Below are 25259 nucleotides of genomic sequence, written 5' to 3'. Positions count from 1 at the left end.
CTGAATAGTATGAAACCCGGTTCTCCCGGTTCCGACCAAAATATTAAAATATAAAGTATTATTTATATTTTGCTGCATTTTTTTTACAAATTTATTGTATCTGGCAACGTCAGACTCACGTGCATCGCGAATTTTCGTGCCACGCCTCAAGCGTGGCTCTGATTGGTTGTCTAACCTTAGATGCTATAAGTTTCCTACGGTTCTATTACCAAAAAAAATGAGGCTTCGAAAATGACAAAAATTAGGCTACAGAAATATTTTTATTTGATTTGTCGTGAATTTGAAAAGCTGTTGATTTTACTGTTTCATATAATGATCCAGTCGTGTTTTTGATTTTGGTACAAGCTGAAATTTATATCGAATACTCAAGTCTTCGGTCCCTTTTATGTGAAAAAGTCAAACTCACAACCCAACGCATCAAAATATACAGCCGAAAATGCTGAAAATTTTCGCAAATTTCGACATTCGCATGGGACTCAAAACCTACCACCTCAAAACCTGGGTACTTTTCATGAACACAGAGCCTTTAAATTTGGTAAAAGTAACGTAACACAGATAAAGGAAAAATTGCTAGAAACATAAATTTTAAAGTTACAACATTATAAAAAATAGGTTTGTTCGGAGCCCTCGGAGCGTGAGTCCGACTCGCACTTGGCCAGTTTTTTGCTTTACAGTTTGCAGTTAATGAATAAGGTTTAAGTTTATATGTGACATTATGATTACAAGGTACTTTTATAAGACTGATAAATAAAGAGAAGTATTGAAATTTTGTTTCTTTATTAATTTAATTAAATAAGACACAAGCTGCGTAAAAATATAAGGCCCATCAGGTACTTTTACAGTTACTTTTGTTTAATTTCGTATTTTTTTCCGAAGTACTATAAAAGAACCGGGTAACCCGGTTCTACCCGGTTCTGAGCTCGATTTGGAACCGGGTTTCAGAAACTTGGAACCGGACTCGGTTCTGCATGCCCTAATCGGAGGAGAATAACTTGTTTATAGTAGTTTCATGAGATGGCGTTGTTTTGAATATAAACTTTTCTGTAAAATTAGTTAAAATCGAGTGAAAATTAAATTAAATAGGTAGGTTCCATTTACAAAAGTATGTAAAAAATTATAAAAAGCAATGAAATTGCAATTAAATCTAATTTTATTTTTTGCTGGTTAAAATGATACACTTAGCGGCATCTATTGGTAGACGGATGGCATTAATCGTCTTTTGTATGTAGTGAACCAGACATGGTAGTACCCACCTCAACGCTTCGCTTATGAGGCGTGCAATAGGATGATGAATCAAAACCTTAGGTAGGTATATCAGGATTTTTTTTGAAAGCAATTATCACTTGCCATTATACCAAAGATGATTCATGTGTCTGCTTTATGTGATGATTTGTGTGTACTTGCACCATTGCGAGCAAGTACACACATCCTATATCAATAAAAATAAAATGACATATAAATGGTAAATTGTAAAATGATAATATTTAAATAATTAATGTAATGTACTAACATAGTAATTAAGAAATTACTAACAAGTGGACCTATGATGTCTTATTAATAAATAAATTATTATTATTATTTAACACTGCATCAGGATACTTACCTATAAAACGAAAAACGCAATTAATATTGTTATTATTGATTCGAACACCAAACAAGAAACAGTAAATTTATGTAGTTACCTCTAAAATTTTTCATAGCATTAGATCTAAAGATTCTAACAAAAGTTAAAATTCAGGACAGGGCTAGAATAGGTAGATATAATTGGCCATTTCTTTTTCACACCAGCCTTTGTTTTTAAAAACCTAGCTCCTGCATTATTACAAGCTTTGATGCATAAGAATAGATTTCAATCGGTATTCTTAGACGTCCTACAGTTAAACATTATTGTTACAGAAACTCCGTATTCCTTTACGTTCAATGGTTTTTGTACCAAAGAGCAACTAACATTCACATCCATTTCCAAATAATCTTCCTGATACTTAAAATTGCCATACGATTTTGATCTCGAGTTGGAAAAACAGCACATTAACAGTTAAGACATCATCAGAATTCAGAATATAATATCCAAGGCAAGATATCTATTAATACAATTAATTGATACACTATAATCCTACGTATACTGATCACCGGCAACAATCCCAGTGGTCGTGGTCAGAATGACCTTCATTAGAACCTGAGCAGAGCCGCGGCTATATTACACAACCGCTAAGTGTGAATTGTGGAATAGATTCCATTTATAGGCATTTCCTTTGTTTCATATTTCTTAATATTATGGGTAACTGTTACTGCTTCTACTCTTTTACTTTATCTTTGACCTATACCTTATCTCTTAATTACCCTACGAAAAAATAGACTTGCAAAATGATATCCAGGAGACGTGAGGTGATTGAAGTATAGGAATTCTTTCATAATTTGAAGCTTACATGATTCCAAAGGGCAAAGACTGTATTAATATATATAGTTATTTATTTGTTTAACCTTGGCAAAGTTGGAGTGTATCGAGTATCGTATTTCCAATCCGTATAGTTTTCAATTTATCCAAATTAAAGCTATCTTTGCTAGTCTTCAAAGACAAAAGTGTAAGTTCTGGATATAAACTATCTTTGCACCAAATCACATAACATATTAAGTCGCTTTTGTTAGGAATTCAAACTGTTAAATTAATAGAAGTAGTATTATAACACACCAACAAGTATAATGGCATATTTCGCAGCATACATCATCACACAGCAGGACATTCAAACCACTGATTATAAACCCATGAGCCCAACAGCACAAGTATTTTGGAATATCAATTATCGTTATTGGCACAATACATCCACCAATTACAATAGCATTCCTGCCGTAGACAATAGTTACGTGATCGTGTGACATCACAACGTAACACGGTTAACTATCTTGTTCCCATCATTGTGCCATGCACTATCGCTCTTCAATTATTATTATTTGTTTTACTACCTGGTTCAGGTATTTTATATTACCTAATTAGATAGGTAATTTTTGTACAAAATGTTAGTATTTTTTTAAGGTCTGTAAGGAATTGATATAAATTTTCCTCAAAAAATTACTCCAATTTTTACATTCTATGATAAATGTTATGTAAATATTTTCCGAAATATTCTTTCGAGAAATTTGATATCAACTCGAAATAAATGTTAGATAAGTTCTATAATAGTTTGATAAACTAGAAACGTATACATTTTTATATACCTAGAGGCTATAAAATTGAACAACCGTAAAAAAATTCACTTCACTATCAAGCATAGGTACCTCATAAGTCATACCTGATAATTTTAGAAATTCCTTTAACATTTTAATTTACTTCAGACAATACGAGCCCAATTTTGAAAGAAACAAAATTCTCAAAATTTATATATATTGCTATCAGATGAATAAATCGTGCTTTTCCAAATTTACTTCCCACAAGACAAAGATAGTTAAAGATAATATCGTGGGCAGGGACACTCGCTGCAGAAATCCAAATTAGGAACGAGCGAAAAAAGGAGCTGAAATGTGCCAAGTACTCTGCGACGTGACATGTTTCACATCCAAATTACACCAAAGCTACGGTTGCGAATGAAAACTTATGAAAGAACCCGATAGAGGAAGAAATAAATTAATAATGATTCCAATTGGTATTTTGTAATCAATTTTAAGGGTAATATAATCGAAAGGTTACGATAAATCCTGCATCTCTGCTAGCTAACGTCACAATTTTAAGAATAAATTCTATACATAATCTCGTTTCACGTCGTAACGTTTGCAGCCACTCAATCAATTAAGCTATCTATGATACTTTGTGCTGTGTGTAATTTGGTCCACGTCGATCCATATTTTAGTGTTATCTTGACCGAAAACACATCGATAAGGAATAAAAGGAAATTCACCAGGTCACCTAGCCTAGTAACGTAAAAAATTCTATCATCATCTTAGTTTTAGATATTACCAAACATAGCTTATATCCCATGTCCACTAGCACTGCGATAACGTCATCTGTTATACCTTAATGTGGAACTGATAACGTAATGAAACAACGCATTACCGTCACCTTATCTACATGACGTTATACAATTTCGAGGATGTTTAATATTTTAAAATGCCTGTGGTTTTTCTTAGCACTACTATACTTAACGGCCTTTTATAAGGACCATTCTCTCATGTTTTCAAATTTTAATAAAAAAGTAATTTGTATGGTCGTACTATCTCGCCTTAATACTGCTGCAATCTCAAAATAAATATCACTAGATAAATCCATCATAATGAATCACACATATGATTTAATTTAGTATAAAGATACTGAATCACGAAGTTATTTCAATAGATTTGATATTAACAAAAGTGGGCAGCACTATAATTAAATTGATACAGATGTCCGATCAACAAAACGATAAGGAGTTTGACATTACTAAAAACTTCCACTCCATTGGTTAATCAATATTAAAACTGCTACTAGAAAAGGAAAGGTTTCATAATATAACTATCAGTATGAATTATGAATAGCTAATAAACATTCTTGGACATTTGTGCAATCATTATGAGATCAAATTTTAAATAAAATGTAAAGTATTTATTTCTCAAAAATGGAAACAAAGTGGAGCTAACAGTATTTGAAATCAGGTTAACACATTGCTGAAACAGAACATACAAAAAAAGATTTACAATAAACAAAAATTACAATTCGCAATAACCCAAAAGATAATCTCATACTTGACCGACACAATATATCAGATCATGAACAAGGAATGCACATTATCAACATGCCCTATTGAATGTTAATTATTTCATAATTAGGGTTTTTCGCACCGAAGTACAGCTACAGTACAGTTACATCAGAACGTGTCCTACCCGACCAGATGGCATTAAATGCGACCCACTTTCCGAAGGCCTCCTCCATCGCTGCCCATTTAAGGCTTTAAGCACTACAAGTTGCGCAAGCGACTATTTATGTGAAATTTATCGTAAAACAGGACAATAATGTTGCTTTTGCGAAAATTTATATTTCATAAATAACACTTAAAAGAATTCCGCCTGCAATCGAATCTGATATCATACTATCAAATGGCATTGATAAAAATTTAACGGAATTGTCTTAATTAGTTGCAGCGTCACTGTAGTTAATTTTGGTGTTTTAATATATGAAACTGGAATAACGAAATCAAAAAAGGCGATCATAACAGTTGTTAATATGCAACCTACATAATTCTTATAAGGACATTGTTTTTATGTCGTATCTAAAAGAATGCCGCTTTTATGATCTGTTTAATTTATAAGATTGACACAGATTTAAGCATATCACTTGGAAGGTCGATATGAAAATGTATCCAATAAGAGCTTTTTAACCTTTAACCACCAGAAAGCATTGTCTCGAACAGACACGTTACAACATAAATCGTGCTTGGAGAAAACCTTAAAAGCGCCAGCAATTTATCTCGACAAGAAGGTCAGTGCGGGATTTTTAGGTAACAAACAAGTTTCAAGCTGTGTTCCAACCAAAAATGTTGAAGTCTGAATGCGAACGCTGATTGCGGTTCAAAGCCGTTTACAGTTAATCAATGCTCCTCCATCTGCACCTTGCCGCAATTTTCCATCATTTCATATAACCTTAAAAATCCACGCGAAATCTATGCCATACAATCTTACTTCATAACCCCTGGGCTGAAGCTCGATAATACTCTGCACAGTTTCACACTCCACATTCTATGTTTGGTCAGAGGTACATACAATCAGACATATGGCGTCTAAAACGTTTCCATTTACGGACTGGACATATGGAATCAAGTCGTGCTGTTGCATTGACGAATTCAGTCATACACGGTGTAATAACAACGTTTTTGTGTCGGACAATAGTGTTATATTTGAAAAATTACAAGTCATTCTAAACAGTATAACATAACAGCAGAAAAGAGATATGAATAGCAGCAAGAAAATAAATGGTAAATTATTTCGTACGCTTCTTATACGAAAAGAGGCATATCTTAATATTGTGAGATATAAAAGCTGAATATCAATACATAATAAACGTCCATTCACGAGTCATATCATTCCACTTTATTGACCACAAAGAGTCTTTTGTCTCATATTACAAATGCAGTAATAAAACGTTTAATTAACTATGAAAAATATCGCTGAACAAAGACAAGACACTTATTATATCAAGTGCTTGAAGTTTACGCTAATTGCTGCACGGGAATTTGGACCTTGGGGAAATTAGATACGAATTTAAATGTAATGTAAATTGCTAATAATGGGAAGGTCAAGATACGGACGGGTATGTGCTTTGTTCTGCAGTTCACCGCGTTAATGACTTTGAACAGTTATGAAATCATTGTTTGGTTTAGGAAGGAGGATATTCTTGTACCAATGCCTTCAATATTTTCAACCATATTAATATATTTGAGAGGCAATATCACCAGTTTAATTATAATACGTAAAAGGCAAAGCGAACCCACGGGGATACTATCCAATGGTATTTAATATAAACACGAACGTCGACGTCTCACGAGAAATGTTTTATTAGAAATTCATATCGAAGCTTGCAGCGACACAAAGTGTGTGTAACAAAGGCGTAATACCTTTAACGTGGAGAAGCTACTTTTGTGGCAGCCTACGCCATCAATGTACAAAATTGAACTTGATCTTATATTCCATTTGAAATGCAGAACTAATTTAGACTTGGATGTTATTATTCTATGAGACTTTCAGTTGGAGAAGTAGAATATACAAGACTGATGAGATTTCCCAGACAGTAAATTAAATATAGTCTGCTGGTTAAAGGTAGCTCTTTTGATTTTACATATAACTATGTATTGAAATTATTATGCACTAAATCTAAAATATTGAGCACATTGTCCCAATTTAAGAATATTATTGCTAAGGGTAAAAATTATGTCCATTTATCAACAGCCCAATAAGTTCTTACGAGTTTCAATGTAAATCGCATCAATTTGAATCAGTTCCAAGGATTCGAAGATTGTCTGGAAGGGGAGACATTTGTGAAGAATTGCGATTTATACATATATATCAAAGAGAAAAGATCCGGTAGGAATTAAATTGCTTGTGATCCTTTACCTTCCAAAACGTCTGTCTGCGCTACCTTACCCTATTTTGTTTTTGTTTTTTCTCTAATTTCAATTACCCACATTCAATGAAAAACTTATCTATAAAATGGATGAAGTTTTTAAAAGAAATAACTGATAACCGAGAGAAACAAACGCAGCGGATGATTGGTAAAATGTGAAGTCCCGAAAAATGATTACATAAGAAACTTAACAAGACGATATACCATCCTAAAACCCGCACCATTCTACGTATACTATTCCAATAGATCACTTATTCAAACGGGCCAACCTATCGCATCGCGTAAACGCAATAATCTTTCACGCCACCGCAGCCTCCGTATCCATTCACGTGTAACAGATCGCAGGCTCAGGATAGTCTGAAGCCATTACCTCAGAACGCATTCATAGCATTTATCTCGCGGCCAATTTATTAATATTGACACATTGCTCTCGGTGAACGCGTTGTTAATCATTTATTAACGTCGAGCACAACTATGGAGCGCTGTGATGTGGAGTTACGAAACGTTTGCGCATTTTGTAAGAGTAAGGACTGTTGTAGAAGTTGGCTTTCGAATTCTTCATATTGATTAAGCAAATGTGAAGATAAAAATATCGCGAGATTTATGATTATCAGAACTAGTGTTTACGTAGAATTACTTTCTTATCTATCACTACGGATTCACAACCATCAGCTGATTGTAAGATCTGAACATCTGCCACTATCTGATATGTATGCATAAAAATACTGGTGTGTGCGTATTATCACCAGGTGGTATAAGTTAAATCATAGTTAAGACCACATACATTGTAGGAAATGGGATAAGATCTAAATAAGTCTTATTTGACCCAAATGTTTCGTAATCTTTCTTCGTAATGATTGGAGATTATGTACATTACATAATCTCCAATGTATTTCATATTTAGGTCTAAATATGGTATTATTATATATATAGCGAAACGTTATCGATATCAAAGAATGAATACGAACATGATGAAAACGAATACAATACTGTAGGAACATCAATAGCAGATCTTCAATGTTACACCGATTCATTACATCATCGAGCTCAAAATAATCGTTTCTGGACTATTCTGTACCAATACAAATTACGCAGGACTTGTGCTACGTATATTGTTTACGTGATTTGTACCTCATTTACGTTTTATGTCTAGAGAACAGGTAAGAATAAATAACAATGTCTCAACTAACGAAGATATTCCAAATGTCTGAAGAAATACTAGAAATTGATGGAATACAATGTTTTCAAATTTTAAAATTTATGATCAACAAATTAAAAGCTAAAGCAAATTATAAACTTCGAATCACTTAATGAAAACCTTATTTATGTTATCCTTTTCTAATTGAATCATAGACATAAATAAACCCTATTATAATTCACGTGCCAACTCCCAAACCAATGTAGCCATATTATCCAGACCCGCAATCTAAAAACTTCCTAACAAATACCCACTTAAAGTACCTAACTATTGCATCCTATGCAATCGTCTGAAAGTAAATTTTATTTCAAGCTACGTCCGTCTCCCGACTCCTCCCTGCATATCCGCAGTGACCGCACTGCGGGAGATGAAACGTTGCATCTCTGCAACGTTACTTATATATTGGCAATTTGTTTTACGTGTGTTTTATTGATTTTTTATGTGATGTAATTAAAAGAAGAATGATGCGATGAACTGATGAGGCGGACGTGCAAAGGTTAATAAGCAATTTAAAGTATTCGAATATTGAACCTTTAAAATTTATGTTTTCGGAAATTGTTGTAATACTGTTGTTTTTATAAGTTGCATAAAATCAGAAAGATGATATAGAATATCTTGAATGCATAGATATCATACATCCTTCGATTATGTAACCTTACGAATCGATTTAAGGTAAAGAAACATCTTTGAAAAACAATGCAACATTTGCCAACCCTTTACATACCGAGATGAGAGAACAAATCCCCTTTCAAATAGGAAAAAATACATTTAAAAGAAACTACGTAAAAGCAATACAGGAGTGCCCTCCAAAAACAATTTCGAGCACATCTTTATATCCCCTCAGTGCTTAACAAGAGGCATACATCAGGATCCGGTGGTGGCGACGGTTCGCTCGCGTCTGAAACTTTCATTTGACCCCGTCTGCACCCCCTCCCCCCGCCGCACCCTCGCACCTACCGCGCCCTTCGGGACGCAGACTGAGGGTGCTCCAGCTCATAAACTAGACTCAGCTGTAATTGCTGGCACGATAATAATGTTTTGATTGAATTCGGAGACAGCATTACCCTTTTACAAGGTATGAATTTTGTGAAATTATTATTTTATTAAAACTTAAAAGTCTATGTGACATCTGGCCGAAAGCAGCAGGCAGGCATTTGCTAAACTAACTATATCCAGGATTATATAGCACCACTGATTCTACGACTCTACAGATTATCGAAACTCTTATTTAAATACCGGTAAGGTACATTGCACATTTTTTCACCAAAACGAGGTTCTAGTAAAAACAAACCTTTGTCGAATTGGTTCTTACAATGTCAAATAAGATTCAACCGCAACTATTTCCCTAAGGAGACCCCGTCGCAAAGCCACTTATGTCAAAACTAAACTTTTTAGTAGATCTTACTTACGCCCCTCGAGAGGTTCTCCAGCTCAAAATATTTGAACGGGGTTGAAAGTACCCAAAGGGTTTCGTCCCTTCTGAAGGATTATATTTCAAGTCTCGAGCGTATTCAGTAAGGTTTACAATAATACAAAGTATACTAATAGTTTAGCTGGTTTACATATGTTTCTAAGCATTCTTTTGATTATCAAATTCGAAGACGAGAGCAGGATTAAAATTGAAAATAAATTAGTTATAATTTATTGGAAAAAGTGGTCACTTTAAAGATATTATTTTACATCACACACCCCTTTAGTATTATTTAAACAGTTTTGTAAAGCTATACCATAACAGATTTAGCGGGAAATATGATTACGTTAAGGTTCATAGAACGCAAACCGATAGCCTAAACAAACAATTTAATACATAGTTCGAAGGCAACTGCTTAGTATTAATCACGATATAGGTATTTCACTCTAAAACTGTTCTATCAACATTCTTCTGAGAATTATATTCCTTTTCCAAAGTTAGTTAGTTATTTTCCCGAAAATTTCTTTTCTTTTCTAAGATATATCACCACAATTTAAATTTAACCCTAGTCCTGTCTTCTAATCTGATACTTTTTCTCCGCAAATTGTCATAAGACTCACGACTCAAATCCTGCAAATTCATTTCACCAACAACTCAAGCTGTTATCCACTCGGACCATCTGATAAGCGTTATCAGGCGTATGGAGTTTATCGCCCGCTGAACAATCACATAGCTCATGCTATACGCCGATCTCAATGCCCAAGATAGCCGGTTTATTTATAACGACCCACGCGAACTATTAAGTTGCAATTAATTATTATAATATGAATGGGGCCTGTTCGCGAGTTCGTTGTGTTCGAGTGTCATAACTATGGCTGTTTTTTTTATACCACGAAAACTTTTTTGTCCCAAAAGTTTAAATTAAAATTTTGGATTCATTTTATACGAAGCAGATCCGTGGGGTAAAATAAAATAAAAGTGGTTTGAGCTCCGTAAATGTTTTAGTCAATGTAGGCGTAACTAGTCGTTTTCAAATAAAAATGTTTGAGGTTATTTTCAAATTAAAAGGGATGAAATGAATGTTTTTCTTAAATTTATTTACGTGATGGCATGCATATCTAAACTTTTTCCGATAGCTTTAGAAGCACTATAGAAGATAGTGGCAGATTTGGCCCTGAAAACATTACCAAGATTTAGTTACAGCAGTACAACAGAAACTCCATGAAACATCCCATAACCCTGAAATCTTCCCATCCTGTTGACGTCCATCGCTACCTTGAAAATTAAAACATGCTGTTTTAAACATTTACACACTACGTAACGATATAAATGTTCGTAGCTAGTTGAATAGTATTAAAACTGATTTACGAGACGCAGTCACCATCTCGGACGGATATGTGTAATTTTAAACTTTACACTGGTAACGTCGCGTAAACACTTCGGCTCATTCAACTTATCTTATTTGGCGCGTATTTATTGTTTGAACTTAACCCTGATATCGCTTTTTAATGTTGAATTAAACTTTTGCTACTAATAGAGAATATTCGTCTAGGTGAATGACCGCACGTACATAGATTATACCTTCGATTTTTCAGAATAGAGATGCATCTAAGCAAAGCGTTGAATGATTCTTAATTCTCCAGGAAACTCCTATCGGAAAACATCTTGTTACGTAGAGATATCTATAACGTAATATTATTGATTAACGTTTTATCTTACTCTTATCTTTGCTATACAAAGTAATGCCTATAATTTTTCATCCATCCACCTCTACACATTCTCTGTAATAACTAGACTAAAAATATGACATTTTCTTTATGACCCAGTCGAGTAAAAAGCGTGTCACACGACTTAGCATCAGCATACTGTTGATAATCGAAACCTATGTATTGTTGCATACTATTTAGCTTGTGTAATACAAATTTTTATACTAATACAATAGAAAATTTACCAATTATAATATTTAGCTGATTTTTATAATTCATGAATAGGTATGGTAGATTTACATTTCTTTTCTTTCTATTATAAAGCAGAGTAAATTATGGCAATTATAACAATTAACGCGATCCTTTTAAAGCTACGTGAAAATATTCTAGGGGCATAATAACAGCAATTAGTCTTACTTAACAAGACAAAACATCTGATAATGTACTGCGCAAGTACCAGGGCAGCTGAACATCGGTGGAGGTTAAACGCAGCGCATATTCGCGTGGGCCGTCACCCACCCTCCCCCCACCGCCCGGGTCGACGACCGCCGTAGCCGATTCGGCCGACGGCGCGCCTCACCTTGACATTCATCTCGAGCACGCTTTGACCAACGCTTGAATTAACCCGTACAAATCAAAACGGTGCTAATATCTAGCTTTTTGTGGTCGATATCCACCATATTGTTCCAAAAGCGTAGCATACAGCGGCCAGAACTTATTGAAATATATTCCATCCTGATACTTCAACGGTACAAATAATGTTACGCAAATAATCCAACAAAGTGCTCAGCTCAATTTGCGTCACAATATCTTATCGAACGAAATAAATTAATCGAATCGGGAGTAATCGTCGCCCATAACGTGTACGCAAGCAGCGCGCCAAAAGGCACCAAAAACGGCGCAAAAATAATGTCATTGATTCAGTGGAGCGTCAATAGAGCCGACAATACGATACAATTTTCGAAACACACGATTGTTGTCATTACCGTAATGTGGTGCCATGGAAAACATCGTGAAGCATGGGCTATTGTTCCAACATGAGTCACGGCGGAGAATTATGGCTGGCCCGCGACACGGCCCGAGGAAAACGTTGATATATAACGTTGTAAAACGAAGCTTTCTCTAATAACCGTGTAGTAAGCTAGGTGAACATGAAAAAGCATATTTACACAGCTTCAGACAGAAAACACCATGTAGGTAGTTAAAGGGAAATAATACATCATTTTTAAATCAATAACGTATTCTGATAATTAGTTACAAATTACAATACACATTTGAGAATCACTTGATTAAAAATGACATTAATCGTAAGAAAATGTACTAAAATGTTATGGAAAACATTAACATCTTGAGAGAAATTTGTATTTTACACAATAAATAATGAGGTAACAGCAAGGAAATTTTGTTTGTGCAGCTTGCAGATGCTAATTGGAATGCAATATGTATGACATCACAGAACAACCAAAACATTTAACAAGATTTTCATCATCAACATAAGTGGAAATGTAAATTAGTGAAATTATATCATGCTATACTAATTTGAACCTTAACATCATTACAGCAAAGTTTAAAATTCACCCAAGTTATTATCAAAATAGTACACAGTCTGAAAAGAACTGCATATCATATCCATGCAGAATATCTTGCAGATATCCAGTAGATTCTGAATAATAATTACTAAGATTCAATTACTTAGATATCACTTCCTTTGTTCCAAGGAGTACTGTACAGGTTTATTTTTTTTTTTGTTTGGTGTCTCTCAATGTTAGCCAGAAGGGCTTCTACATTTTAACGGACGCAGGGGTGAACTGAAGGTTCACCCTGGTAGCGACATGCACAAGGGCGTCCCCCCTTGACGGGGACCACGAACCTCAGCTTGAGCTGTCGCTTGAGTGGAGGAGGCCAGAAGGGCCCTAATCGGACGGGGACAGGTTTATTGAAAAACTACATCCATACAGGTCCTCCAAGAAAATAGTTAGATAAATTAATTGTAGATGTTTATGAGTAGTTATAACAAACATGCCCAACGAAACCTTACAAGTTAAAATTGTAGTTTATATAACAATTTGGTAAAACACAATAAGGGCTTGATTATGATATCATAAATGACAATCACATGAGATCACTGGTAGCTACGGTATAATGTAAATATAGTTTTTATTTAGCCTCTAAACCACTGTTTATTCAAATAGATAACATATACACAACCTAACGAAAAGACAAAGAGTATTATGACTCAGCTTGTGATAAAATAGTCTATAGCGGTCAGAAAGTTTTTAAGGTTGGAATTTTACATGAAGAATTCTTTGATAGGCAAAAATATAAAAAATTGTGCTTTAGAATATTATACTCTGAGGGATAACATCTGGGGGAGATTACTTCCTCACAAAAAAAATTATTGACAATACTAAACAGATTAGAATATTCTTTCCAATTTTTGGTAACTATTCTTAACTTAAATTCAACTTTAGCACATTTTGTAAAAAACCCGAGAGTAAAATTCTTTGGATAAGGCTCAACATCTATAGTGCATAATTCTAATAAAATAATTAAATTTTATAGGCCAGTCCTTTAAACCAAACCCACACATCATGCAACAATTAAATTGGAAACATTCAATCCCAAAGAAGGTACTGTTCATATACATATTAATTTATCTTGTTGTGCAAATGCAAGTAATTAATTTTAATGATCATTATACAACTAAGTTCAATTAGCAACAGACATTAAGCTTGGACTTTTGAAGTAATTAATTTCTTCCAATACATTGTATAGCAGTAATTACCCAATGAAACATAGGCAAAGTAATTCTTAATTACTGTTATATATTAACTAAGGAAACCATGTTAAAAGTTATTATTTATTAAATTGATGATGAATTTCAGTAAATTAAAGCATTATCAAAAATTATGACATCATGAATTACAGCTAAAAGCAATATGTACTGTATATATTTAATTTTCCTTGACTGTACTTATTTCTATAGTTATTTGTTATGAATTAATTAATTATTCAAAATTTCCAGATTTGGAGTATAAATAAGGATTACTCATAAATCATAATTATAATTGAAACGAAGTACAATTTCTTGGAAATATGACTTGTGAATTTTTGCAACATAACTAATTCCTTTTATGGTCGGTAAATTGTATTTTGCAATTTTAATTTTAAGTACACTCTGTTCCACAGACTTTATGAATGTTATTTCTATTTCGGTAGATTTTTATAAAGTTTACATATGTGTGAAATAGTAATGGGCAAATTCAATTTTGTCTATCAAAACTAACATAAATCTGATCAGTTTCACACTGCCATAAGAATCATGAGAATTATTTAGTTGCATGCATTTGTTTTAGATCATTTAGTCACACTGGTCAAGTCTCCAACATAGAAATACCATTATACCATGTTGTCTGTGTCGCTACTAACAAACGTTAAGTGAAAATGACACACCTCACACATATGCAGCATACAATGGGCAGTAAAACCAAAAAAAGTTTGTTTAAGCATGACATCACTTTAAACATAATATGATTCACTTTAAAACACCTGGGACAGCTCAAGGTATTGATATAAAGACCTCCTTATGCTATCAAATGTTAATAACATGCTCATAGATAATGAAAATGTATGTTTTATAGTTATAAGGGTAATTTAAACTTAACGTTTTAGATATCCTTATGTTTTAGTACCTTAATTATACTTTCTAGATAGTGTGGTCTAATTTGAATGATGAAATATACCATTACAGTAGTGTTTAGTTTTTAATTAACCTAATCTACACTTCTACACTAATATTATAAAGAGGAAAACTTTGTTTGTTTGTTTGTTTGATTGTAATGAATAGGCTCATAAACTACTGGACCGATTTTAAAAATTCTTTCACCATTCGAAAGCTACATTATCCACGAGTAACATAGGCTAGGTTTTATCCCGGAAATCCCCCGGGAACGGGAACTATGCGGGTTTTTCTTTGAAAACGCGGGCGAAGCCGCAGGCAGAAAGCTAGTTAGATATATATATTAACTGATGAATATCCTGCCTTATTCCTAATACTTGTTATTACAATATTTTCTTCTTCATTGTATATCAGTAGGATTTACCATATCTTTAAAGCAAGATAAATATTATTATGATTACAATAGTAACGGAATATGTTAGCTGGATTGTGAATGCTTGTCTAGAAGACCTAAAAGATGCTCAAGGTCATTTTTTAAATAAATAACATACAGAGTGGCAACAGAGAGAAAAATTTGATTTGATTATAATATTTAAGGGACAAAGGATGGTTATGATGGTTATTAAATTACTATTTTAAAGGTCTCATAATACAATAAAATACTTACATAAATGAGGCCAGAATAATATCGATCCTTGATGTTGTGCAGCACTGATGCCTCGTTCAGGCAGGTCAGCTCCGCCATATCCTCCACCTTGTCGAACTTGGGCGGATTCATCTTCTGTATATCATCAATCTGCACCAGCATCCGCTTCCCCGACTCCGCGATCTCGACTTCCACCTCATCTCCGCGCTCGCCTTTGATCCCCGCGGCCACGAACCCCTGGGTCTCGTGCGGGACCCACACCAAACGCTTCTGAGTCCACTCCGCCTGCGTCGCCGGATCATTGAAACTGTTCCGATCCACCGACAGGTAGCGGAGTTCTGGGTCGTTCCTATCCATATCCACCATCGCGCCCAATCACGCCGCGCGACCCTTACGATAACCTAACACCGGCACTGTATACCACATTAAACGGTCGCAAAGACCGACACTACACACAACACGTTGTTGAAACCGACCGGCTCTTTAACCGTGTATCGCGGCGGCACGACACGTATAAAATGACGACTGCTACTGACACGAATGACAGCAGCAACGGTTTCGGGTAGGAGGGATGGACCGGTCGACGCCCGAATTCACGTTTTTGGTCGGATATATCGATGTATAAATGGACGGACGTGTCAGTATATCATAATCCAATTATAAAATAAACACTAAAGATTGTCCTTACGCAAAATACACATGAAAATCACTTTCTTATTATAAACGAAAGAAACTGAACGTCCAAGTCACTCCAGCTATATTTTTACGTCAAACCATCGTCAAACAATTACGTCTGATGTCATTGCAAGATGAAAAAAGTTACAAGTAATATCTTTAACAAGATTGGCCAATTTTTTTCTTCCATCTCAGAATTTGAATATCCACCAATGAAATGAAAGAAAGAAAGAACGCGACGATTTTATTTAGACTGTCACAGAGGTATAGAGTATAGATGACAAGGTAATCGTGCGTTCAAAAACAGTTTATTTATAAATATTTAAAATATCATTATTAGTCTTGCCTTGAAAAATTAACTGTTTTTATTTTTGATTCTATTTCATAAAATGTTTCATTTGTTAACATTTTTTTGCAATATCGAAGCTTTTTTGTTGCTTACCAAACCTTTTTTTAATAGTGGCCTTTGTCAGTGTCAACTCACAACTGTCATCTGTGTCTTATGTCAGGGTAACCAACTCGGGCATTTTCCTTGAATTTAGGGAATATAGGATAACTGTGTTTGTAGAAAATTATACCTTTTTAAGAAAGTGTAATGTGAAAAGTAAGAAGTTATGTGGGTTAAACGTAATAATATAATGAAAAGATATAGACTGGTGCATAAATCAATTCAAGCTTTACATAAAGAATGGAAGGATGGAAATTAAACGCTCTCAGTGTTGTTGCTTTTCTTTTATGTTAGAAAGAAGTGCAAGCGAGAGAGAGAGAGAGAGAGATAAATGTAAATATATTTTTCTTTTTTGAAGTGAAAACTTCTTTAGCGGCTTTCTACACGTGACCTGATCGAAAAAGCGTAAGACGGATGGATATCAAACATGCTCAACGTTAATAATCAAGTTTTCACCTCTGCGGTCTGCCGGCACTCCCGGAGTGCAACCCGTCTTTTTTTTTCCAATTGATTCTTATTTTAAATTTATTCTGGCGAAAATAAAGTGCAGAATTGGCAATACTGCACTTGTCATATTGTTAACAATTGTTATCAAAAATTATCTATTTCTGTAATAATTACGGAAACTGTTTAATTTGACAATAAAGTAACCTTTTGACATGTTTATCAACACAATATAATAATAACAATCCAGTTTAACACTTGAAATATAATTGTTTCACGCAAATAATTTGGTTATCGTCAACAAGTTTTTGTTAATTGTTATATAAGGATAAAAAGTAAGCGATTAGCGAACAAGTTCAGTTTGATCACGCTTAGCTGTGCGCTTAGCAGTTTAAGCGGTTGTTTCGTTCATATTTTTGAATATTTCATAATGGCATACATAGTTGATTTACGGTCTGATACCGTAACTAAGCCATCCAAGTCCATGCGACATGCGATGGTTAACTCTGCTCTTGGAGACGATGTATTTGGAGAAGATCCCACGGTGAACACGCTGGAAAGTAAAATTGCTACCCTTTTGGGTAAACAGGCTGCACTTTTTGTACCGAGTGGCACTATGGCTAACCTTATTGCTGGTAAGATTTAATTTATAGCTGCATATTAAACTATAATTATATTGAATATTTCAAGTATCCTACATACCTTTCTGAACTATTGTTAAAATATATAATGCAATTGCCTGCATAGATTATTGTTTCAAATTTATCAGGATTTATTCCTAATCCAAGCGGGCACAAATAAAAAACTAAAAATGATTTAAATATGTACAGCAACTATTAAGTTATTGGTAAGCAACCAACTTGGGTTTAAAAGCCTAAGTTACTCCTTGTAACATCAGCTATCTGTCAGTGAAAGTCCCATCAAAATCGGTCCAGCCATTCCAGAGATAAGCCGGAACAAACAGACAGACATAAATTGTAGAAATTACTATTTTGATATAATAAATGTACCATGTACCTATACACCTATAGGCAATTAATAAAAAGCGATTATTTTAATATTAAAACAGACACTCCAATTTTATTATTGGTATAGATTGCAATGGATGGTAATTTTAGATATTAGATTAAAATAATTTCCTTGAAAGCCTATCATGGTAAAATTAAAAAAATATCAATGAAATCTATAAAGGCCAAAGGTCTGTGTTAATTTGCAATTGGAATAAATTAAACATTAATCATTGTAATTCCTACAAAAAATAAGCAGATTTCATTCATAATTTTTCCTTATTGCGTAGTTAGAAAAATTTTCTCACAACTATTTTTTGTCTGAAGGCTGATTTATTACTTAAAGTATTTATTGCACGCCTCATAAGCGAAGCGTTGAGGTGGGTACTACTGTCACTTCGCGCAAAACATCTGATTTTTCAAACTTAAAATGTCTTTATGTATCATACATTGCACTTGTAAGATAATACATACACACACATATTAAGAAAAAACACTATTTTTAACGTTCATGATATTTTTGATGTCATTTTTGTTATTTAAACTAGTTAAAAAACAGTTTAAAAAAGTTCTGTCTTGGACGTCCGTGTGTCTGTATGTGCGGATCCTTTTTCTTGTTAACACAATAGCGACCGAAATACTTTACTAATCGAGTCTTTTTTTTTCTCTTACGCTTGAGTATGCTCAGGAATAGAACCCTTTCATTTTTCAGGGTCTGATTCGATGTGGTTTAATTGTTATTAAATAAACAAAAATAATAATTAAAAAATATTTATTAAAAAAAAATTATGAGGCGTGCACTTTTGGATTTTCCAAATTATTCTAAGTACTTATAATTTATTACTGATAATTTTGCTGGTGGGTAATCCAAAGCTACGCTTACCTAACTATAGTTTTGTAAAACCCAATGTCATGAGTGTTGAGTTGCGGATGCCCGTATATTGTTATTAACCCAATGTCATAAAATTGAGACACTGACCCAAAACAGATTTAGTAATTATTTACAACATCATAACAACCAAGAATTTTATGTAGCCTAGATATTTTTGATGGTGGGTAAAATAAATAAATAAATAAAATCTTTTTTTGAATTCATACATTATTTTGTCACATTGGAATGAGGTTCAGGCACACTTACTAGGTATATCCTCTATTAAAATCAATCTCTATTTTTATATTAAATTGACCTTTTGTACTTATTGAATGAATGAAATGAAATGAATTAATGAAAAATTTTTTATTGTACACCATATAGGACAATTTAAAACACTTAATAACTTATTTAACAATGTACAGAGGGCGGGGCTTATTTAATAATGTACTTATTTTGTTACATTGAAGAGTGGGTCCTCCTGACACAGGTTTTATCTTAAACTTACTTGGAGGGCCCTACTGCTCCATATTGTGTAAAATTTAGAAACAAAATTAACTATTAAAAAAAATGGGGTTGTACATTAATAAAATATTTTCTTACAGTTATGGTGCACTGTAAAAAGCGCGGCTCAGAGGCGATAGTTGGAAACAAGTCACACATTTATAAATACGAACAAGGTAATTGTGTAAGTAAATTGAATTAATGAGAATGTGTTGTCATCCTGTGTTAGCAATTAGTGAACGGACATTAAAATATATACATGCTGGTTTTTTATGCCATCTTTTTTTGCTTCCTTTTGAATAATAATTAATTATACCTATACTTATGTCCATAAAATTGTAAACAACATTAGATTGAGTAGAATGCAATTTCAGAATTTAACGGTTTCATTTTATTAGATTATAATCAGGGAATGGAAAAATTATGTTTTTAATTTTAAGTAAATTTTAAAAACTATGTTACAGTTTACAATTTTTTTACAATTTGCAAGCTCACCAGTTCAATTTTATCTCGCGGTTTTTACAATCTTACAGATACATAATGAATGAATAATTAAATATACATATAACTTAGTCTGTGATATTACCTACATATATTTATTTTTATTTCTAAATCTGCCATATATTATTGGTAGCAGGATTGATAGAAGATATTGAATTGGTTTTCATTAATATTATATTTTGACACATATATTTTGTATTGAATAAATGATAAGACATTGTTTATGTATCTCAGATATCTGCTGACCTGTTTAATATGCACTAGATTGCACATTGCAGATATAAACAAATGCTTATAAAAAGATATATGAAATAATTGGTAATATATGTAAAAAGTGTGAGTGGGACTAGCGATGATAAGCAATTTTTTTCTTAAAATAACTCTTTTTAAACGCAATATTATTCTTATGATAGCTGCCCTCTGCTTTTGATTTGAAATTTTATTGAACTTGAAAATAAATTTACCATCATTTGAATATAGATGTTGCTATTATCAATTACGATTAAAAACTCGCATAAAATCACGCTTATATATTTGTTTTATCTTTCATGGCGGATATATAAAAATACCGGCGTGAATTTCATTATTTTTACCCTCACTGTAAACAATGACATAAATTTTTTTAACATTAAATATTTTTTTAACTTTGTATTTATCCAGGAGGTGCATCACACATAGCGGGAGTATTGTTAAGCACGATACAAAACAAACCAGATGGCACCTTCGATCTCAAGGAGCTGGAAAGTCGGATACGAGGCAGCGATATTCATGAACCCATCACCTCTATGGTGGCTATTGAAAACACACATAATGCTTGTGGGGGGAAGGTGAGTGTGATTTATAGAAAAAAAAAGACGTGTGGCACTCAGGGACTGCCGCGGTAAAGCTATTGCATGCTATGCCTTCAAGCCACACCTCCGTGCCCGTCGGAGTGGGGAGCGTGAGGGTTTTTCGTTACTGAATTTCTGGATTCGGTCCCCGCGCTCAAGGCCCGCGATAGAAGCTATGCAATAGCTTAAAAATATTATCCATATTCCAAGTAAAATGTGTCAATATTTTAATTTCGACCTTTCAGAAATTATCAGTGAAAATACGTTACATTCCTGCTGTATATTTGTGTGAGTCTTATATAAACATGCCAACAGACAAAAATCTATACATTGTTTTCACTTTCTGTCAAATAAGTTTTTATGTTCAAGTTCTACATAGTTATATAATGCACACTAATTGGCCTTTTTACAATTGCAATGATAAGTCCCTTAAAGAGAAATCCTTTTTTACCAACCCACTCTTATTTGCCATTCACAAACAAATTCTTCTCACTCAGGTACTACCCCTAGACTGGTTGGACAAAATCTCCGCTCTATGCCAGAAGCACAGCATCCCACTGCACATGGACGGCGCTCGGTTGATGAACGCGAGCGAAGCGTTGAAAGAAACACCGGCGAGATTGGTGAAAGGCTGTGACTCTATATCCGTATGTTTTAGTAAGGGATTGGCTGCTCCCGTGGGATCCGCGCTCGTGGGATCCTACCACTTTATTGAGCAGTTAGTGTTGCTTTTAATATTAAGGTCTTATCATTTATCTTAATTATTTTCTCTAGGGTAGTTTGTAGTAAATTTTTAACTAAGCATTTTCTAGGACAATTAGTATTGCAAAACTTATTAGTAATATATGGCATTGTTCTCTTAACAGAACCTTGAAATAGTTGATAACAAATGTATCTTTTTATAGGATAAGAATGAAAATTTTAACATATAAATGGACAATATGTGTTAAGCTTTTATTTTAATTACGTTACTCATTCATCCTCAAAGTAAATTTCACACAAACTATTGAGTTAATAATGCTCGTCGTACTTGAAGTATATCTACCTTTTTTATGGTATTTTTCATTGATTTTTGTATTTTTTTTCTGCTTGTTTTATGTGATACTGAATAAACATTCTTTCTTTCTTGAAATAATCAACAATTTCGCTTTAAATCCCTAAATTAATGGCTATTTCCCAGAGCTCGTCGCATGCGCAAGATGCTCGGTGGCGGCATGCGGCAGGCCGGCGTGCTGGCTGCCGCTGCTGTAGTGGCGCTCGATGAGACCGTGCCAAGATTGGCGTTTGACCATAAACGGGCGCAAATATTGGCTAAGAGTGAGTGCTTTGATACAATTTATGGGTAAAAATATGTTCTTTATGAAAAATAAATGTACAGACCTGATAGCGATATTGTTAAAAGTGCAAATTTGAAAAGATTATCTTGAAAGACGCCTTATCAAAAATTATGTTTCAAAAGCAAAACGTTCCTGTCTTTCTGTTTCAAAAAGACTGGGAAATTATAGGAGACAGAAGTTTGTATGGAAAAAATTAAATTAAAACAAGTAATTTCACACAGCTAATGTAATATTGGTGTACAATTAGTATATTTGGTTAATTTTGTCTCAATTTAATTAAACTTGTTATTTTATCTGAATTAAATAACAAATGTACCATATTGTATTCTAATCATCCTTAATATCATATTTGCTCTATATTACAGCGATGCAAGGTCTATTCCTCAAGTCGTTCTCCGTAGACGTGGAAGGTGTTCACACAAACATCGTGATGTTGAAGATAGCCGACAGCAGCCCGCTCACCGCCGACCTGGTGCTGAAGAGGCTTGGCCAGGTCGCCTTGGACGAGACACAGGTGAGAATGAGTGAGTGACTGAAAGAATGAGTGAGCTATTAACCTATTGAGCCCCGAACGGCCCGATCGGTCCACGACACAATAGATTTTCTATTGTGTCTGTGATTCTGGGGCCTGAGTTATTAAATGAAGGAGCTAATGAAACTATAAATGAATGGGTGAGGGAAGAATGAATAAATTACTTAGTCTTTCTTAGTAGACGTGGACCTGTTGCTATCTTAGATCATTAAGTAATGGATAACACTCGCAGGCGGTTCCCCTTTTGCCGAGGTATAAGATTATTCGAATCGAAAAATCTTATGCTTTCATAAAAACTACTTGCGTAATCGATTACAAACACTCTGCGTATTCGTAAAACATCGAAAGGACGTCTGCGAGTGCTCCGCTAAAAATGCCGTTTTGCACTGTCAAGACTTGCAGAAGCAATTCAAACATGTCGAATATTAAAAAAGATGGAATAACCTTTCATTTGTGTATATTTTTTTATTTTTTTAACGTACATTTCTAATTAAATGCAATTTCTAATAATCGTCGATGTATCGTTTAGCGATATGATCAAGACAAATAATCGAGTCATGTGTTTACTCGATCATTGATGCGGCCCCACGAGACTATCATGGAAAGAAAATATACAAATTTAATCTTTATGAACTAAGAGATAAAGTTGAATTTAAAACGCGATAATGAACCGCATTCCTTACGAGACTATCTTTTAAAGAAATACAAATTTAATCTTTATAATCTAAGTTATAAAGTTGAATTTAGAACGCGATATTGAACCACACTCCCCACGAGACAACTTGGAATGAAATACAAATTTAATCTTTATGAACTTAGGGATAGAGTTGAATTTAAAAACTCGTCGCATAAAAGGTCGTAAATTTTTACGGCTTTCGTGACACAAATTATTTTTGTGAATGTGTGATTGTGTTTCAATAGTGTGAGTTACCCTCCCCGCACCAAAATCAAAAGAAAGTTTAGTTAGAACATTTGCCAGCGTACTCCATCCATTACTTAATGATCTAAGGTTGCTATAGAAGCTCGGCCAAGTCGCCTTGAACGAGACACAGGTGTGTGAGAGCGCCAGCATGTGAATGAATGAATGAGTCAGTGAATGCATGTAGAGCTATTTAATAAGTTAGTGAGTGAGTGAATGAACTAATGAATGATTGTTTGAATTAGTTTTCTAAAACTTTCTATGAATGAATAACTAAATGATTGAATGAATTGTGAAAAAATTGTGGGTACTCTCTTTCTGTTTTAATTGATAAGTCATAGTCATAATTTACTCTCCCATTTGTCTATACTTTTATTTATTTTATACACAATACATATTAAATACAATTAATAAATCCCGCAGGGTGACTGCAAAACAACAAACGATGAAGGTGTCATAGTAAAAGCAGTAGGTTTCGACAGTAAGACGATACGATTCTGTCTCCACGTGGACATTTCTGATGAGGACCTGTGGCTGGCCATCATGAAGATGACTTATGTGTTCAAGGAACTGGATGCTGCTCATCCTGTTGCTAAATCTTAATGTAACAGTAAAAAAAATGTGTGCGTGTACTAGTGTACACACGTAAGAAGTGAAATTTCTTTATGACCTTAAAAATGTCACGAGTATGGCGTAACGCAAAAATGTCACGCGTATGGCGTAACGCAAAAATGTCACGCGTACGGCGTAACGCAAAAATGTTACACAAAATTTTTGTCCAACCCCGATAAAGAAGTTTCACTTCAAAAATATTTAATACGCATGTGATGACACATGATGAGTTTAGTGCACAGAACAATAAAAACAAATAGAAGTGCTTTAATGTCATAATTAGTATGAAAACCAGTGTCGCCAAACCCACACATTTAAACCGATAGTTATACAGTACACTACAAGTAAACTATGCCTTTGATTGGACTGCTTAATTTGAGTAAAAACTGACTTAGGTTATAAATTCAGCATTTCAATATGTACCCTAACGCACCATGTTACGGTTTATTTTAGTACTAGCTGGTGCGTTGTGCGCGGGCTGCAAGCAGCCCGCGAGCCCCTTTTGCCCCTGGGTTGAAGCAATAGGGCAGTCATTTGAAAATGCATCAAAATCCCCCGTCAATTTGTTATTATTTGCCAACAGCGATTCCACAGTCAATCGGAAGTGCTTATAAATTCCCAATTCAAATATTTTCTATTTTGAAATGCTGTGGACCTTCGAGGGTGCGTGGTGCGCGGGCTGCAAGCAGCCCGCGAGCCTCTTTTGCCTCTGGGTTGAAGCAATAGGGCAGTCATTTGAAAATGCATTCGAATTTCCTGTCCATTTGTTACATCTGCTAACAGCGATTCTACAGTCAGTCGGTAATGCTTATAAATTCCCCATTCAAGTATTTTCCACTTCGGGAGGCTGCCCACCTT

The 25259-nt window shown here is 34.2% G+C and overlaps 2 protein-coding genes across 4 annotated transcripts in view; one reads left to right on the top strand and one right to left on the bottom strand.

Annotated features, from left to right (window-relative positions):
* zip (myosin heavy chain 10) overlaps positions 1-16494 on the bottom strand; it is an 83501-nt gene extending 67007 nt beyond the window's left edge. For 2 of the 3 annotated variants that reach the window (XM_089697683.1, XM_089697684.1), the window contains exon 1: positions 15743-16494. In XM_089697683.1, coding sequence (XP_089553809.1) covers positions 15743-16087 — 345 coding nt within the window. In that variant the 5' untranslated portion in view covers positions 16088-16494. The remainder of the gene's footprint in view (positions 1-15742) is intronic. The other variant, XM_089697682.1, reaches the window with a different exon arrangement.
* Positions 16495-17427: 933 nt separating this feature from the next.
* On the top strand, positions 17428-24632 carry LOC149486281 (uncharacterized). Its single transcript, XM_089697737.1, has 7 exons — positions 17428-17923; positions 19772-19846; positions 20832-20998; positions 21499-21719; positions 22182-22318; positions 22704-22852; positions 24213-24632. Exons 1-7 carry the CDS (start codon positions 17719-17721, stop codon positions 24390-24392), a joined length of 1134 nt encoding a protein of 377 aa, XP_089553863.1. The 5' UTR covers positions 17428-17718; the 3' UTR covers positions 24393-24632.
* The last annotated feature ends 627 nt before the right edge of the window (positions 24633-25259 follow it).

This window comes from Colias philodice, chromosome 8, assembly GCF_061535455.1.
Source record: "Colias philodice isolate Cphi_HAF_F1 chromosome 8, ilColPhil1 Martin Lab GWU primary, whole genome shotgun sequence".
NCBI classification, from domain to species: domain Eukaryota; kingdom Metazoa; phylum Arthropoda; class Insecta; order Lepidoptera; family Pieridae; genus Colias; species Colias philodice.
Note: the sequence above shows the minus strand (reverse complement) of the source record. Positions and strands in the feature narration are given on the sequence as shown.